Below are 17972 nucleotides of genomic sequence, written 5' to 3' on the forward strand. Positions count from 1 at the left end.
CCAAATGTCAACTGCAAGTGCATGTATCTGCTAATAACCATTTCCACTGATTTCTTTGTGTCAGATGGTTTTGGATAAACCCTTAGAGTCAAACTCTTCAGTATTTTCATTTTTCAGGAAGTACATTTCATTAAGGGGTTCAGTGTAAAGTACATTGTTATACCCTGGCCTCATTGGGGCCAAAAGAAATGTGAACAGAAGTAGCATAGTCAATTGCCTGAAGAGGCTCAAAAACTGTGAATACTAGAAAACAAAAGAAAATGTTTCCCTTTGCATGCAGTACTGGGTAGGTGATGCGATTATGTGACAAACTATTTCAAAATTTTCCAAAACTAGACGAGGTTAAGACGAGGCACAGTAAACAAAAGGATTCAACAAGGCCATCATTGCTTTGGCTAACATTTTTAATACATATTTTTTTCCTTTCTTGCATTCACTGACCTCCACATCCAGGACTTAAACAAAAACAACCCCAAGCAGTAAAATAACATGATTAAAACAAATGAGCTGTTGAGGACATTTACATTTTGCATCAGGTACAATAACTGTTACTGGATGTCACTGAAGTCTTTTCCACGTTGAGATCTAAACTGGACATGTCCTTACTGAAATTCAGACTAACGTCAGAAAGAGATTCCACAAGAATCAAGGCTAGACTTCCAAAAAAATTCTTAGCACCAAAATCTATGCTGGGTTTTCTTAGCAAGGTTCAGAACTTTTACTACTCCAGACATATTGTAATGCAGAAAAGTAACATAGCAGTTTACAACTCAATATATGGGGTCATTTTCCATCCTATAATAGGTTTTACTGGTATTAGAATTAGGAGTGTCCTTTTAAGTGTGATTATAAATTAACTGTGGTGACATACACATTAAGTGCTTTGAGAAATCAAGCCTAGAACAGGTCAATCCTATGTGTTAACATTTACATTTAAGTCATGTAATAGGATTACAAGAGTCTTCAACCATAGAATTTGGGTTCTAAAGCAACTAAAACACATGCTCTGTCACCATGGAGATTTAGGACACACCCCAAGGCCAGAAAATCTCAAATATTTGACCAAGTCAAATCACTTCAGTGCTTGAACAATGGCTCTTCAGACAGAAAAATCCCCCGTCTCTTGTGCTCATCTGAAGGAATGGGACTGGTTCAAGCAAGAGGTAGCTCTATAAATGTATGTCTAGAGTTACACTGTTACATAAAATCTGGTTTTCCCCTCCTGTGTGGTTTAGAGCAGAGTTTAGTCTGTCTAAAATCACCTCTGAACTGAGACCATCTGTGTCCACTGGCTCACATGTGTGAACTATAATCAAATACTATGGATTGTTGTATGACCGGGAAACCCAGCCTCACCATCTCAGGACTGTAAAGGGAAGAGAAAGATTTTCATTAGCAATGCAGAGATCTGGGGGCCTTGTTTATAAAAGATACCAATTTGTGCTTATGATTTACTCAGAAGATATTTTCCTCCAATATTCTGATACATGAAGACCTGAAAATAATTTCTAGAGTCACCCCAGGTTTTAGTGTTGTAGATTTAATTTTCATGAGGCCCCAGTTCTGCTTCACACTAAATAAATTTTGTGTATAAGTCCGTCGTCTTATGAGATTAACAAAGCACTTCTTAACAACTCAGGGATGAATAGTTTTATCATCTGTAAAGATGATAATTGAACATAACATGAAATTTACCAATGACAGAAACAAGAACATTTCTACAATAAACAACATTTAAATGTGATTGTAAAACAGAGAAACATAATTTTTACAAGACATCTTTCTGTGTGCACTATTGAAAGGGGTCCAGTTTGAAACTTAGTAGTTTTCCAACATTAATCAACACAACAAATGTTGATTTATTATAATGTGCAAAGATGTCAAAGCAGAACCCAGATCTGTCAACAGAGGGAGAATTTTGACAGACATTTCAAACATGCCTTTATAAGAGCTTGCTGTCGCTGTTGCTGTTGCGCACACACACATACACACACACACACACACACACACATACACACTCACACACAACCATGGCCTCATGCAGGCAAACAGACACACATTAACTTGGGAAAAAGTTGAGGCAACAATTTAACACTCATGTACTCTCAGGTTCAGTTCACATTTAAACACATCTGGAGTTTCCTGTCTGTCTGTTTTCCTGTTATCTTAAAACCAATTACCAAGCCAGATTTTGACTGAGAACAAACAGAAACCCAGTTTGATTTTACGTTAGCATGAGCGGAGTATAACCGTCCCACCACATGAGCAGATCTTTCTGACCTGCTCTGAAAGGCTAACTCCACATGGAGAAATTCAGCAGTGCATGTGAGGTCTCAGCTCACCTCCCAGACCAAACTAGGTGTTCTCTTCCAAGTCACGAAAAAACAACCTGCGAGCCCTCCCGCTAAAGCCATGACAACAAGACAAAAAACACAAGCTCATACTGCACCACAGTGCCAGGCTTGACAATACCAGACAGAAGAGTGCTCCGAGTTTAACACCAACAAGTATTCCTATGAGCAAGTGACAGTGAGTGACTACTACAAACTCAAAAATCAGAGGTGACTAACACATGAAAGGCTATGATAACTTCCAAATAACTCAAGTGACTTGATTAAAAAGAAACTGAACGAGTGTTTTAAAATTAGCTATTAAAAACAAGAGCTGTGGTGAAACTTGCTGTTACAGTGAGTGGTCGATGTGAAACTCACTGAAATCACTGAAAACAGTGCTAAGTGTAAGGATAAAATCCAAACAAACAAACAAACAAACAAACAAACAAAAAAGTGATGGAAGCAGGTGCTCGATAAAAACTGCCAAGACTTGTTGGTACAATTTGACAGCTCGGTTAACAGGTGAGCCTGACTGCAGCCCGACGAAGGGAACAATTCCAGTGTGCTCTAATCTTCGTCGTCTTCATCATCGTCTTCACTGATGGGGTATCCCCGGGCCGCGCTGTGGTGGGGAGGAGGGGAGGGTGGTGGCGAGGTCTTGGTGAAGAAGGGGAGGCGGAAGGTGGGAGAGGGAGAGCGCTCCTCGCGGGTGGGGCTGCTGTTGGGGCTCTGTCTGGGGCTGATGGCCTGCAGCATCCGGCCCTTCCCCTCCTTCAACATGTGCTTCTGCACAGAAAACAGCAAAGAGACGACGTTATATCAGCTCATCATGCTCTTTCTAGCAATTTTTCATAAATGCTTCTTGATTCAACTTTACTGGATCAGTGCTTCCTCAAATGAAATCCTGCTATAGCGGTCGTCCGAGGGCATTATGTGGGTCCCTAGCAACTGGGCAATACAGAATAACATCACATATTGCAATATCTTTGAGCGGATACTTCATTATTTTAACAATGCCGTAGTGACATTGATGCTTTCATAAAATACATAAACACGAGAGATCTTTGGCAATAAATCATTTCTGTGGATATGATGACCAAGCAGCTAGAGGCAAAGAACAGAGCAGCTAGACCAGACTAGTTGAGAAAATTGCATCTCTACTGTCATCTACTGGTCTCTTAAAACCAGAAAAAGACAACACTTAACCCATATCATGATATTAAATGGTTAAATCTGGTGTTACCATCTACCTATGGCGTGAATCATAATTAACCACAAAACAAACCTCAAAAATAGGTGAGAGGCCCTTTGTGGTCTTTGTAGCGGTCCCACTCGTTCCTGTACCCCTGTGCTAGATACCTACCAGTTAGAAATTACAAGGCTAAGTTTCATTCCCCGGACCGGTGGGGTGGAAAATTACACCCACCTGCCCCTGAGCCTTGAAACTCCCAGCCATTTCACTGAAGCTGCGCACCAGTAAAGAACTGTGGTTGCACTGGCAGCTTCCAGATGCAAATGTGAGAATCTACGTAAGGCTTCCCCCCCTCCGCAACATCTTCCCCAGGCTGTTAACAGTGTAAATAAGAATGTGTGCTTGATCGGTCTGCCTGACTTAATGAGCATTAAGAAACTAAACAAAACCAGCGTGCTTCTCACCAGTGCTCCCTCGGGGCCAAACATCTGCAGGAAATTGCCAATAAACTCCCTGGATTTCTCCTCCCATTTCTGGATGAGGTCAATGCTCTTCTCCTCCACCTTCTGGACAAACTCTTTGCTCTTCTCCTCCACGTCACGCACCTTCCTCTTCACCTTGTCCACACGCTCCTGCAGATGGTACTTCTTCTCCTGATAGAGAGGGAAGAGCAAAGGTGACCAGTGAGGGCTCAGGTTAGAAAAATCAGATGCGATTCTATATTAGACTTAGAAAAATTCTCTAATATACCAACTCAAAACAGGCACAAAATGGCTATTTATAACATGGTGTGACCATCACATTTTCCGTGTGAATCACTCCCAGACTCAACATTTTTGGCTGCGACAATAATTAAATAATGGAAAGCCTTCAGATCACTCCTCTGCTCTGATTCTTACAAAGAGTAGCACAGTGATACCAATGCTGAGTGTGTCATACATTGATGAAGCTAACGTTGAGCTCCTTGGCAGTGTATCCTCTCTGCAGGTTGCGTCTCACGTACACATCGTAGTCCCGGACGATGCGTGTGATGATGTCAGAAGTGGAGATGCCCTCCGTCCGCTGGGTGGGGGCGAACATGCCTGTGAAAAGATGCCACAGGGTTAGCCACACAAGCCCCTCTCTGAATTTTACCCAGTAGTAGGGACAGTAACAAAAATGAACACTTTACAGGCGACTTCACTGAGACAGAGTGCTAACATCGTTCCACAGCAGCCACACTGACAATTTATCTGCCTTAAGAGATACTGCAGATACTAGCTGATGCCGATTATCTCAAAATGCCAGATATCAGTGTGATTAATTGGCTGCCATTGATCAGTCTATCTCTAGTGGAATTTTTTATCCAAAATTAATTTCCTGGTAACAAATTCAACTCAGCTTAGGCCTATTGTAAATACTATTATGGAGTAAATTACTGGTGCCCACAAGCTTCCTCTGTGTGTATGAACAGAGTTATATGATCTTTGTTATTAGTCACATGACACCCATATTTTATTACTCAACTACGGGTGCTTTATGTGCAGCAGAGTTTTGACAACATTTCTGCATTAAAAATTAATGTGGTGAATCAAGTGGCTTCTTTATTCCTGCATGCCACAGAGTATCATAAAACACATAGGTTAGCGCCACTGAAAACTGCACTGTGTTTTATATGAAGTGTATTAGCGTGTCAGCTGCTGTGGTACTCACCTGCCTCCTTGATGTGCTTGTAAACATCATCGCTTCCCGCTGAGGAGTACGGGATGTCATCGTGGGCCACAAAGTCAATCTAGAAACAAACGCAAGAGTTCACCTAATGACCCCACAATTTCATGTCAAATTTCTGTGACTGTACCACTGCAGTGAAATGTATGAAGCAAACTTTACAAATCATGTAAGACTGAACATTTTTTCTGTACAGTCGCAATATGACCGATTGAATTTCAACCGCTTCATTTTAGTTGTCTCCCAATTACTCCCAAACTTTTCTTTCCTTTAATAAATATTACAAATTTATGGATGTGTAACATCTGGTGACTTTTTAAAGAACTGAATAATATTTCCCAATTTTCCAAAGCATGTCCGGGATGTTCTTGAGAGTGAGATGTTGACAGGAGATTCATAAGCTGTACAAAACACAAAAACAGCAGAAAAACACCACAGGAGAGGACAGTGGCTTGCAAATTGTTGGTTTGGAGAAGATGAATTACAGAAATAGATCAATTCTCCCAGATTTTGTCATCACATCTTCATAACCCCAAATGGCTCAGAACCTCAGCCATCCACCCGGGATCTCGGTTTCCAGTTTGGTATTGTTTGTTTTGTAACTGAAGCGTCTCGTTCACTCACGCGGTGTTTGGCGAGGAACTCTGGTGTTAGCGTCCAGGGAGCGTTGCGCACCACTTCATCCACATAGCGACAGTGACTGACCGCATCGTAGCGCTCGTCCTCATTCATCACTGTGAAGCCTTTGTACTTGTGGGTCAGGTCATCGCTGCACACTTTTAACAGATAAAATATTCACAGGAAATTGTGAGGGTCTACATGTTTGTTTATTTGGCAAGGGTACAGCTGCTTAACACTGAACTACACTTAACTGTTAGAGGGTGGAACAGGCAGTGGACATGGAGAAACAATCAGGACCGTATTATTGTTAGTTCAGCTGTGGGAAATTACTGTGAGCCACAGCTGCATTCAGGAAACGTCTGTTTGTAAGATTTAACAGTATTATATTTCAATGCAGATTGAGAACTGCATTGTTAATAAGACAGTACTACCACACACTCAAAAAAGCACAATATTGTGAACCCACATAATTTTTTTAATAGAGTTAAGAATATATGTAGTGCCAATATCCTACAGTGGCAGCTATGGGATTGTCATTTTCCTCATGATGTTTGGGTTTGCCAACTTGCAGCTCCACTCATGAAGAGCTGTAACAGTCTTTAAGGACTGTGCTCCTTTTTTAAGTGTTACACTCTGATAGATCTGCTGCTGTGAAAACCTCTATGGACACAGACAGAGAACACAAACATACAGACTCACACTTGGACACGTACCTCCGACAATGAGATGTGTGTTTGGGAAAAGGCCTTTAGCCTGCATGAGGGCTCTGGCGTGACCCGAATGGAAGACGTCAAAGATGCCATCTGCATACACCCGCACCGGCCTGTCAGCTGGAGGGGAAGAAGCGTATATATTTGTTGACATGACGCATAAGAGTGAGAGGATCTGATTTTGAGAGGAAAAGAGAAAACAAAGGAAAGGAGAGGGAGAGTGACTAGAAAATAAAGAATGATCTCATGTAGGTCCTGTAGGACTGGGTATCGTTCAGAAATTTTCATTACTGGTACTAATACCTTGACTTCGATACCAGGTCCTCAATGACCAATTTTATAAAATCAGTGTCTCCTGGTGTAACATGGTGTTTTTCCTGCATGCCTATACGGAATGTAACATTAAACAGTCAATCACCAGCATTATTAGATCTTGCTGCGTGCTCACTGACATTTACTCCTTAGGTATTGAAATTTGGTACCAAATGACACATTTCGGTACCACGGCATCTTTCAATACTCGATAGTATTGAAGAAATTCGGTCACTGCCATAAAAGTATCTAAGTTTGGTAACAAGCCCCACTCACATGACAGACAAATGGCATCATGGAGACCGAGAGAGTCAAAGCAGGACAGAGAGAAAAAAAAGAAGAGAGGAACACACTGAAAGAGTCAGACTCACGTGGTGTTCCCCTCTTGGCCTCATCCATGCTGACTCTCAGATAGGGTTTGTCATCAGCTGGCTCCAGCTCATCTGCAAAGGGAGCTGGGTGCTTCAGCCCCTAACAGACCCACAAACACAATGACAAGATGATTAAGTGATTTTTCTTGACCCCTGTTCTAATTCACCTCCCACAAATTTATTACTGTGCAGTATATTGAGTCACCGTCTCCTCCCTTGCTGGGCAACATAAAAATCTGTATCTTTCCTTCTACATATGACCAATCTAAACAAAATGCATGCGGAAAAACACTGGTTCTGGCTGCTGCTGTAACATTTTTGAAGCATGGTGCTCTTTTGCCTGAACACAAATCATTTTCAGCTTCTAGTGCTCAGCGTTTTGGGTGCTAAAAACATGTTAAGCTGGCGGTGCTGAAGGAAATGTGCAGCAGCACGCCCTTTCCACTGGATCTTGCAGAGAAATGAAACCACTGTCGCAAAAGAGGTGACACATGATGCACACAACATAATGAGAACTGATTTCAGACCTCCGTAGAGAATATAAGCTTTAAAGTATTTGATAATTTATGATAAACAGAAAATATGTTGAGCATATGTAGGCTAGTTAGAGCCATTCTGTTTTGATTTTTGATCTCTTTTTAAACAAATCTGACATGACATGCAGACAGAATGGAAGGTGTGTTTGTGAATACACACATGTGAAACTGCTGGACAAACATGCTCCTCAGTGACAGGCAACACTATTGACTCAGCTCACTCACCACAGTACATCTGGGGACTTTCCCAGGCCTCTCTCCCTCCTCTGTTTCTCCATTGGACCCCTCTCTCCGTCTCTTCCTGGAGAGCAGCAGTGGGCTGGAGCTGTGGGCCTCCATTCTCTGGAGATCATCGAGGACAATTGGGTCAAAGGTCATAACAATGACAAGCACAATTAAAAATCATACAGTAAAGAAACTGAATGTCACTGTAGGCATCACAATTTGAAACTTTGAGGGCCCCTTTGGAAGTCCCTATTTTCCCCACTGTTTTTGACTGAACCACAAATTAAAAGACCATTATGAGATCAATTGTACATGTTTTAGATGATACGATGTATAAATAATGTAAAATTCAGTGCACATTATGCATTCTTTATTATATATTTTACTGAACTAACATTTGTTTGTGGCCTGTGATGTACTCATCTTGTTGATGTTTGAGCATTGTCTTAGTTGTCTGTGTCTCTTGAACTGTTGCTTGTTGTTTTGTTTTTTGTCTTTCCTGTTACTCTGATATCTTTGGTTTTTTAGTCTTTCAGTTTGGCTTGTAATGTATGTTAGGACCCCCTCAAAAACAAGACAGTTCATGTCAAAAGTTTTATCCTTGTGAATAAACTTGTAACATCAAAACATTTTGCAATTTTTTGATATGATGTAAGCAAATCAAACAGCCAAGGCAGAAACGTCAAAAAGTACACAAAGATGCAGACACACATGGACAGGACATGGACTGTGTTATTATACAGAACACAATGAAGGATGACAGTAAAAGTCAGGAGAGGAGTGAAGCTGTGACATATGACAAATCTTGAGCCCATTTTGACCCAGTGACTGCAGAAGTACAGTTAGCACCTTCACTCAATGAGACACAACGATGTCCTGGTCAAGGAAATACTTGACCTCTATATTTCTGTGTCAGTGAAGGCACCGGTACATAAAGTTCAATGAAATTCTGAGCAACATAAAACATTTTCCACCTAAATATACAGACAGTGAGGCATTTTTCGCCTTCAGTACAGACTTCTGGTCTGTTGTCATTTTAAAGGACTGAAGTTGACTGAGATCAAACTCATTCACACTGAGGACAAGGAGTACCCAACTGCAGAACCAAGGTCAGCAGGCCACCACCAGGGGGTGTACTAGGACTTCACATGCAGAGGGCAGTCCAGATTAGAGAGACAGTGAGTTCAGTTGACTCGGTACTTATGTAACAGACAATTGGACGTCTTCCCAGTGACTGAACAAAGTCAGCCATATTTAAAGGTGCACCGGTACATTTTGTGCTACTTCTGAGAAACACAGACTCTGCTATCCAGTACAGGAACTACAAAACCAAAAAAAGGGCTGAGACAGCACATTTTTAGTTGCAGTGATGATGAATTTTAAGTGAGGAATTTCAACTATCCTCAACATCCATAGATATAAATAAAGATTGATTGATTGATTGATTGATTGATTGAGATACCTGTCCTGACATCACAGAGTCAAGATACTGCTTTGAGTGAAAAGGTGGGGGAACTAAGCCACATATTTTCTCATTACATTCTCATTGGGCTGTAAAGGCAACAAAATAAACATGAAAGAGCCTGAGTTACTTGATTAGCATCTTAGTGGAGTCTACAACTGTCCCTTACATCCTGATAAAACAGGAGTAGATTGTATGCATCGTCTTGTCCATCAGAGTGCGTTTATCATATTGCAAACCTTCATCCAAAGATCCAATCCAAAATAATGAGGCAAAATCCATCTTACACATGGAGAATCTATAGAAGCATACAGACAATCAGTGTTCACTTTCTTTGACAGGGACTGCTTTGTATGTTTAAGGTTCAGATTGCGGCTCCGCCCCATTCCTGACATTCTGTCATGCCACAACACAGGCACAGGTCACAACAGACAGGGATCATGTTTTTTTTTTTTTTTTTTTAAATGCCCAGCCTGCATGAATCATAGCCATAATCCTTGTAACTTGTGCAACTATTAAGTGTTTATAACCCTTGGCTGGACTTTAGTGCTGTGCCTACCAGCGGTAAAAGTCTGATTCATGGTGACAGACGTGGCTGTTGGAAACAGCACCTATATACGGTTTTGGTGGTGACAGCTACCTGACCTGGCACTGTGGACACAAAACCCCCCGCCTGTCTCTTTTAGCAGCTGTGCATGGGACAGGGAGGAGGGGGTGGGCTCCCAAAGTGCCAGAGAGGATTTACATGATTAGTATGTCATCATAACTGAAACTTGTTGCTATAATAAGAGAGCATTAAGTGCAACACATGCAGGGTGCCAAGTCGTGCTTGTTAAACCAGTTGCTTGAAAGCTGCACTACATAACACATGTCCCCAATGTGTCTCATTGTATGTCAATGTAACCTTCCACAGTCCCGTCGCCCACACAGACAGAAAAATACACGAACCTTGCTAGTTCACTTCAACACAAACTGCTTCATATCTGTCTAAACTTGGTGCTATGTTTACCAAAGACATAAGTTAAACTAGTGAGACCCACGGAGCTCTGACAGCCGACAGAAAGGCTGTATTAGTGCCTCTTGGGTGCAGCTGAGCTGTCAAAACCTGCCTTGCTAGACAACCTCGCCTCTGCTAAAAGTCTTGGGAAACAAACAAAAAAAAAAGGAAAAAAAGAAAAAAAAAAACTTCACAAAAAGAAATGTTAGCGACCACAAAACCATCTTCACACACCATTAAAACAATAATTACTGCTCACTTACCGTTCACTTTTTCGTCAAGATTTGTGTTTTGCAAAAGTGGGCGGCTTTCTAGCCCCGGACAGCCAGCAGGCTAGCTAGCTAACTCAGAAGAAAGCTAGCTAACGCTGCTAGCTACCTTCGGATTACAGTGTTACTAGCTGTCAAGTTTCTGGGCTTGTTAGCTGCTAGTTAGTGCTGTGGCTAATTTAACCAGCTAACGCAAACAACAGCACGGACGAGCTCGTACGGCCGACGGCGAGCCACTCGACGTGCAACAGGAGGAAAGTTGCAACCTGCTACAACAGATATTATCGACAGTGACAGATAGACACACTGTAGTGCTGACAGGTCAACAGCACAGGAACTACAAAACTCCGGACAACCTTAAAGGAATTGACGTTACACTGGCCACTTCCGGCTGCATTCCTACAAAGTCGGTGCTGCCACCTAGAGGAGATTCATGTCACTGGACAACTTGGCTGCTGCATTGGACAACATGCTTTCGGTAGATACTACAAAGGACCGCATCTGTAAGGACCAACTACACTAAAAAGTAACAATAGGTGTAGGAAAAAAAACAAAACATTTTAGTTAACTGAAATAAAAATAAAAACTAGACTTCAGAAAAAAAATCATATTGGGGTTCTTACAAAACTAGCTAAAATAAAATTTAAATATGCAGAAAATGTCTTTAGTCTTGGCTTTAGTCTGTTAATTTGGTCAAATGTATCAACACTGCAAGCATAAGGAGGTATTGGTGCATATTGTTTACTGAGACTGGGACTGTGAGTCAGTTGCCTTCACAAAGTGTTGTTTTTATATTGTAATATCTATTCTGAACTTCTTAAATCTTGCCCCTGACAAACACTCTCCATTTTAGAGTAATAATATAAAGCTACAACTAATACTGAAACTAATAAAAACTTAACTGAAACAAAAAAAAATTAAAACAATAAATGCTAAACTGAAACAGGCAAACCCACTCTGGAAACTAATTGAAACTAAACTGAACTGAAAACAAAAATTAAAGATTAAATAAAAATAAAAACTAATAAAAACAAAACAAAACAAAACAAAACAAAACAAAACAAAACAAAACAAAACAAAACAAAAAACTATAATAACTTGAGTGAGGACAAGTGCAAGCTGCAGGAAAAGGTGGGCCAGCTCTGCTTACTCAAGAAACCACTATTTATTTAGATGTTTGCCTTGCTCAGCCCTCATATATCATGCAACAATTTTCATAAACTCTCTACATTTGCCTTAATACCCCTCTTAAACACTGCAGTCATGGAGTGCTCACTTCAACCTTGCAGCAGGTGAAACGTAAAAGTCTGCGTCTTCCAAATGTCTATACTAGAGTTCACTGCCAACCATTTTACTTAAAGAAGAAAAAGAAACACTGAGAATCTGATTTCAAAGTGGGTACTGAGACAGATACTGGGGGCGCATGGCACTGTGAAAAGATTTGGAGACAACATGGTTGTGGTGGTTGTGGAGTGGAGCGTGTTGAGCTGAAAACATACAGTAAAGGTGAGCCTCCTGTGTCCTGCAGACAGCTCCGGGACAAGGTGTAATTTTCACTGCAAGATCAGAGGGGCACATACTATGATAATTGATACCCTGAGGGTAGTGGTAAAGTCTTGCAAAGTTGTGCATGTAATGCAACTATTATATGCCGTGTGGTCCCCTGAAATTCATATAACTATGCAGCTATAACTAACAATCTGGACTTAAGATTACGCCAGTATTACTAAACTTATATGGCAAACGTTTGCTTAGAAAACAATGGCAGATTTATTCAGTAGCTCCTATGACAAGTGGTCTCATCTTGTCATGTTTCTAAATTATGGCTGCATCATCATGCATAACCCTACAGCTGCACATGTATTCCATGCTGTTTATTTGCTTTTCTGTCATACCTTGCTTCCATTCAAGGAGTATATTGTTTCTTTTGTTGCCACGATGACAAATGGCAATAAATCCATAGCTGATTGTTGAAATTTAACGTATTTTTGCTGCATACAAGTAGCATGCAATGTATGCGTTGTGAATCTGAGAAGCCCTGTAACAGGAACCCTAAAAATGTGAAGTAATATCAGATTCTGTTTCGTGAGTGTCCTACATCCAATTCTCATGAAATAGACTGATTTATTTTGTGGGACTGCTTTTCTCAGCTTACAGGTGTAATAATTACATCATTTAAGAGTAACAGATATCCTTACCCTTCCATTTGTGTCATGTGTGCAGAGGAATTACAGTATGATGTTTGCTATTAGCCACCTGGTGGAATCCCTCAGACTCCCTGTCTCCATGTAGCCTTTGATCACCAACATGCCTGCTGCTCCAGAGGATGCAGTTTGCTTAAACACCCAGATGACAGACACTGGACAGGACACACATCTGTCAAAATGAAAATGAATCTAACCTGGTTAAAGGAGATATTTGGTCTGATTTATCTCAGACGGAACATTTTCACTACATGTGTGTGCAAATATAACAAAGAATCATGCTCTTACTTGTATCTAAAAGTTGGTATTATTCAGTCAGTATTATCATTATTATTAAGCATTAAATGGCATTCAAGCAGGACATTTTGTGCAGCAGCATGCTGATGTTTCTCCAATGGTTGTAACTGCATTTGCTATACGCTATAAATATGTTATATGTTTCAAAGTTGACAGTGTGAATACACACAGCTGGCTGCACCAGAGAGAAATCTGAAATCGATGAAGAAAAATAATTAAATTGAAAAGAGATGCTTGTCCTCAGTATCAGTGTGATGCTTTGGCTGTTTTAATTTCTTCAAGTGTCTTTTTCAGGCTCAGACTGCTCCTGTGTTGTGTTTGACTTTTAGCAGTGTCTCATTTCTTATTATGGATTTCATCCTTTCTTAAGTAAGAAAGTAATGGATATTTGACTGTTGTATATTAATGCAGCATGTAAAAACATCTGATTTTTGTCAAGATGTCTGTTAATCTCCAGTAGTTAGCCAGTTTTACAACTTACAGATTCCTAGATCTATTCTAAGAAATCAGTGTGTGATCTGTAATGTACTCTGAATAAGATAGAGGCCAGGTTTCACTGATTGAATAATCTATTTAAGTTTTTATTATGAAGCATTACTGCTGATCTACAGTAAGTATAAATCCATAAATTTAACTTTTGTGCATCACGCAGAAATTGTATTGTTTATTGTCTTTGATTGACACATTATATGTTTGTTGTAAACATCAGCTTCCCTGGGTTCTTTCTTTCTTTCTTTCTTTCTTTCTTTCTTTCTTTCTTTCTTACTTTCTTTCTTTCTTTCTTTTCCCCTTTATTTTATTGAGACGTAGGAGAGCTGAGAGGTTCACAGTGGGGGAGAAACAGGAAAGGAGCTCCTGATTTGATGCTTAGCCAGCAGGAATGCACAAGGCTTGCCGATTTTAATTTGTTTTACACATCTCTTAAGACAGTATTCTTATCAGTTGCTGTTATATGCATATTAACCTTATCCAGAGATTCAGAAATAGTATGATATATCTGGAAAGGAATGAAAAGTGACTTTCTGGGGGCTTTGAGCAACATTTCCCATGCTGGGTCAGATTGAACTGGTGTTTGGACAAACAAGCCCATAATCCCTGCATATTTCTTACAGCCTTAACCAGCAGTTGACTCAGCTTCCCCTCTGTTTTTTGACTTGCCAGGAGAAAAGTTAAAAGGACATATCCAGCTGTTTTCGGAGAGAGGGTTAATTTTTACCTTCCAGGCATGTTTTGTCAAGAATTAGTCTACAGTGGCTGGGTGCATTGCACCATATTTGACATATTTGGCCCACAAATCAAACTTTAAAATGAATGCTTGGCAGCTGTAAATCTGTCTTTTATCATGAAGGAAGAATTCTCTGGGGTTGAATGCATTAACTCTGCCTCTACTAGTTACCTCACCCTGGAGTCTGACCAAAGACTCATGGACGGCCTGTGCACCCAGTGGGCGCCCAGCCTGCCGTCCCAGGAGGGCTCGTCCTGGCTTTACAAGCACTTACATTTTGTTTGAAGTTTTCTCTCACCGTTTTCCTCAGGTTAACAGCCCACCGCTCTAATGAGCTCTTCCACGTCTTCACAGCACACGTATAAGGGGCGGAGCTACTTGTGGCCCAGTGGCCAATAGAAAGGCCCCAATTATGCGCAGTATTTATGAACTGATATGTGCAACAGCAGACTAGAGCAGGACAGGGGGAGAGGCGTCCACAGGTGAGTGCTTACAGGACTTCTCTTTTCAAATTTTAAATCACCATATTGAATTAAAAACTACAGTTATCCATATGACGGAGGCAAATGTTAACCTTACATAAAAAGTGAAGTGGATTTTATTTTTATTTTGTTGAATTTTTTAAATTGATTAATTGATTATTTATTTTCCCTCAACTTTGACGGGTTATCCAGGTGGAGAAAAAGAGGGCAAGCCTGCTGCAAGCTTAACTCCCTTTTCCTGTAAAAGTTATAAATATCATGCAGCTTCTAGGACAAAAGAAAGAAAGAAAGAAAAGAAAATCCTGTTATAACACTACACAGGACCAAAAATATCATATAGTACAATAAGGTCATTATTGCATCATTTGAAACACTTCAAGTTCCTCTATGGATATTATAGGGATTTCTAGTGATATAGATTTCTACTGATTTTAAGACATGACAAGCAGATTGTCCATTTGAGGAATAATGACTCGAGATTTTTTTTGAGGGTTTTGTTTTGAGTTTTGAGCTTTTTGTTATTTAAGTAAGTAAGATAAGGCATGTGTAATGTATATCTGTGTGTGTGTGTGTGTGTGTGTGTGTGTGTGTGTGTCCTCTTGCAGATGTCAGTGATGAGTGTCCTGGTGTTCCTGATGAGGGCGCTATGCTGGCTGCTCTTACTGCCAGGTCTGTTTGAGAGGTCAACAAAATGTGTCATAATTCATCTTTAGCCCTGACCTTTGGTATATGAGTTATCAACAGCTAAATGTAAAATATTATATAAAATAAGTTCTCTGTTGTCTAAGCACTAATCATATAGAAAGAGAAGTGGTTTGTCTTACTACTCAGTTTTGCCTTTTTACATATAGTAGAAAATCTCAGTACACTGTTCCTGTAGCCAAGATATAGTCTAGTTTATACTCATTTTGGTGTCTGTTCAAACTGTACTATAATGCATCATAGAGTAAAGAGTTGTGTCATTCAGGTGAGTGTCTTACATACTCTCTCTCTTCCTGCAGCTTTGCTGGAGGCAACATCTCTGCTGAAAATAAAAAATGCAGAAGGTAACAGTAAAATAGTTTGTCTCTTCCACTTGTATGACTGTTGTATTATTTGGGTATATAAGACTATTTGGCTTAATTTTTAAAGCGGAAAAAGGCAGTCAAAGTAATTGTATTGAACATGAGAACACGAAAATCTCATGTTATAAATACACAAGGTAAATTTAAGCGTGTACTAAGGGCTGACTAATACCTGTACTAAGGTAAATCCATTTTAAAGTTAAAACAAATCCAAATTTTAACCATCTACAGCTGATATTTCTTTTCTAAGGCAGTCTGAGACATGTAGATATATTATACCGAACTCCAGTAGCACCTCTGCTAATTCTGGAAAAAAATAAACTCTGTTTCCATTATTTTGTGACTGAAAACAAACCACTTTGTAAACTAGAGAGGGACAATGGCGCAAAATGTCTTTCCTGTCTGTGATTTCTACGTCTTTGTTCTTACACAGGACAAGTAAGCATTGACTCTGCTCAGGCAAATGACTTCCTGTCTAATTCTCGGCCTAAGAGGAACATTGATCCTAAGTGGTATCGTAGCACTCCTGACTTTCAGTCCTACTACCGCTTCTACAACAGCATCGGCCACATTGAAGGAGTAAGTTGTGGATATTTTATACAATGAGATTGGGCGGGTGCACTTTTAAAAGGATATTTCAGCCTGTACGAGATTATAATCAATTGCAAATACCAGACTTTTTCATGTTCTGAACTCCCCAGGTTGACTTTAAGAGATTTTGATGTAGGATCTCTGATATGAAAAGATATTTTGGTGTTAATTATTAACATAATTCATGCATGATGAGGTCATAGTTGAACACTGACAACTACATGTACAGTGGATAAATTACAACATAAATGGGAATTAAATTATAGTGAATATAACTATTCCTCATTCTGCTGAGGACTCTACTGAAAACCACTGTTATGTACTACCATAGTCCTTTTATGTCATCCACTTTTCAGTCTTTCACTTGCTTGGATTACATTTGCCTAACTATTTTCTATTTGTTTTCTCACTCCAACCTGTGTGTCTGCCCTCCTCCATTAGCTCTATGAAATCGATAGAATCAGGATGCTGTATCAGCAGATGCGTCATTTGGAGTTGGTCCACGGCCCCGATGCTTCCAGCTACCAAAGTGTCCTGGGTGTCCTGACCTCCACCGCAGCACCAACTACTACCTCACCACCTACCACGCAGCCTCCTCCCCCTCCCACCCTTCCTCCAACTCCAAACCCTCTGGCCAATGCGGAGGTGATCTACCTGTGCAACCCCAAAGATGCACTCTGCAAGCCTCAGATCGTCTACCTGCCGGCAGGGGCTGTCCCGGTGCTGTGTGACCCACGATACAACCCGGACTGCCGGCCCAGAGCAGAGGAGGAAATAAAAGCTGCTGCACCTCCACCACCACCGCCTCCCCCTGCCCCCAAAAAGTCAGCTCCACCTCCACCTCCTGTTTTTATCATCAAAGGTATGGAGTATGACTGCGATCCATACTGGGACCCTGACTGCCTCATCGACCACCCTCCCCGCCCCGTCAAGGAAACTTCCACCAGTGCGCCGGCCGCGCCTGTCGAAGAGGAGGTGGTGAAGGAGGAAGCACCAACCGCCAAGGAAAGTGTTTCTGCTGCACCAGTGGACGAGAAAAACCCCTACCCTTACTTTGACCCTTATGATTTCAGTCGTGACCTTTTTGACCCCTACCGTTATGCTAATCCAGCTCCTGAAGATGAGTAAAATAAAGAAAGAAAGACAGAAATATATATACTGTATATATAAAAAATGATTAAAATTAAATAGCCTACTATGCAGGGTAATACTACAGGCTCAATCCAGGCAGGACTGTGAACAAATCCATATTAATGTACTGTTTTCACAAATCACACTGTAATAATGCATGACTTCATGTGCGTATGTGTGCATGTGTGTTTGTTCATTAAAAGAAAACAAACAAACAAACAAAAAAAAGCACAGTACACATTT

General features: G+C 40.6%; 2 protein-coding genes across 2 annotated transcripts; one reads left to right on the forward strand and one right to left on the reverse strand.

The window, feature by feature from the left end:
• Positions 1-389: 389 nt before the first annotated feature.
• On the reverse strand, positions 390-11093 carry pcyt1aa (phosphate cytidylyltransferase 1A, choline a). Its single transcript, XM_030074531.1, has 9 exons — positions 10730-11093; positions 8008-8124; positions 7247-7346; positions 6567-6683; positions 5857-6008; positions 5218-5296; positions 4465-4607; positions 3990-4178; positions 390-3119 (listed from the first exon to the last, which is right to left on the reverse strand). Exons 2-9 carry the CDS (start codon positions 8119-8121, stop codon positions 2901-2903), a joined length of 1113 nt encoding a protein of 370 aa, XP_029930391.1. The 5' UTR covers positions 8122-8124; positions 10730-11093; the 3' UTR covers positions 390-2900.
• Positions 11094-15551: 4458 nt separating this feature from the next.
• and3 (actinodin3) lies at positions 15552-17726 on the forward strand. The gene is made up of 4 exons (XM_030074032.1): positions 15552-15612; positions 15945-15989; positions 16441-16586; positions 17040-17726. The coding sequence occupies exons 1-4, from the start codon at positions 15558-15560 to the stop codon at positions 17724-17726; spliced, it is 933 nt and encodes a 310-aa protein (XP_029929892.1). The 5' UTR covers positions 15552-15557.
• The last annotated feature ends 246 nt before the right edge of the window (positions 17727-17972 follow it).

Source organism: Myripristis murdjan, chromosome 17 (genome assembly GCF_902150065.1).
Source record: "Myripristis murdjan chromosome 17, fMyrMur1.1, whole genome shotgun sequence".
NCBI classification, from domain to species: Eukaryota; Metazoa; Chordata; class Actinopteri; order Holocentriformes; family Holocentridae; genus Myripristis; species Myripristis murdjan.

What these genes read in the sequence shown, in the direction of transcription:
- and3 (XM_030074032.1), top strand. Translation starts at nt 15,558, where the DNA reads ATGAGTGTCCTGGTGTTCCTGATGAGGGCGCTATGCTGGCTGCTCTTA. An exon ending in CTGGCTGCTCTTACTGCCAG is followed by an intron (nt 15,613 to 15,944) that starts GTCTGTTTGAGA and finishes CTCTTCCTGCAG; the next exon opens with CTTTGCTGGAGGCAACATCT. An exon ending in GCATCGGCCACATTGAAGGA is followed by an intron (nt 16,587 to 17,039) that starts GTAAGTTGTGGA and finishes CTCCTCCATTAG; the next exon opens with CTCTATGAAATCGATAGAAT.
- pcyt1aa (XM_030074531.1), bottom strand. Translation starts at nt 8,121, where the DNA reads ATGGAGGCCCACAGCTCCAGCCCACTGCTGCTCTCCAGGAAGAGACGG. An exon ending in GGCCAAGAGGGGAACACCAC is followed by an intron (nt 6,684 to 7,246) that starts GTGAGTCTGACT and finishes CTTCCCCTCCAG; the next exon opens with CTGACAGGCCGGTGCGGGTG. An exon ending in CAAGCACATCAAGGAGGCAG is followed by an intron (nt 4,608 to 5,217) that starts GTGAGTACCACA and finishes ATCTTTTCACAG; the next exon opens with GCATGTTCGCCCCCACCCAG.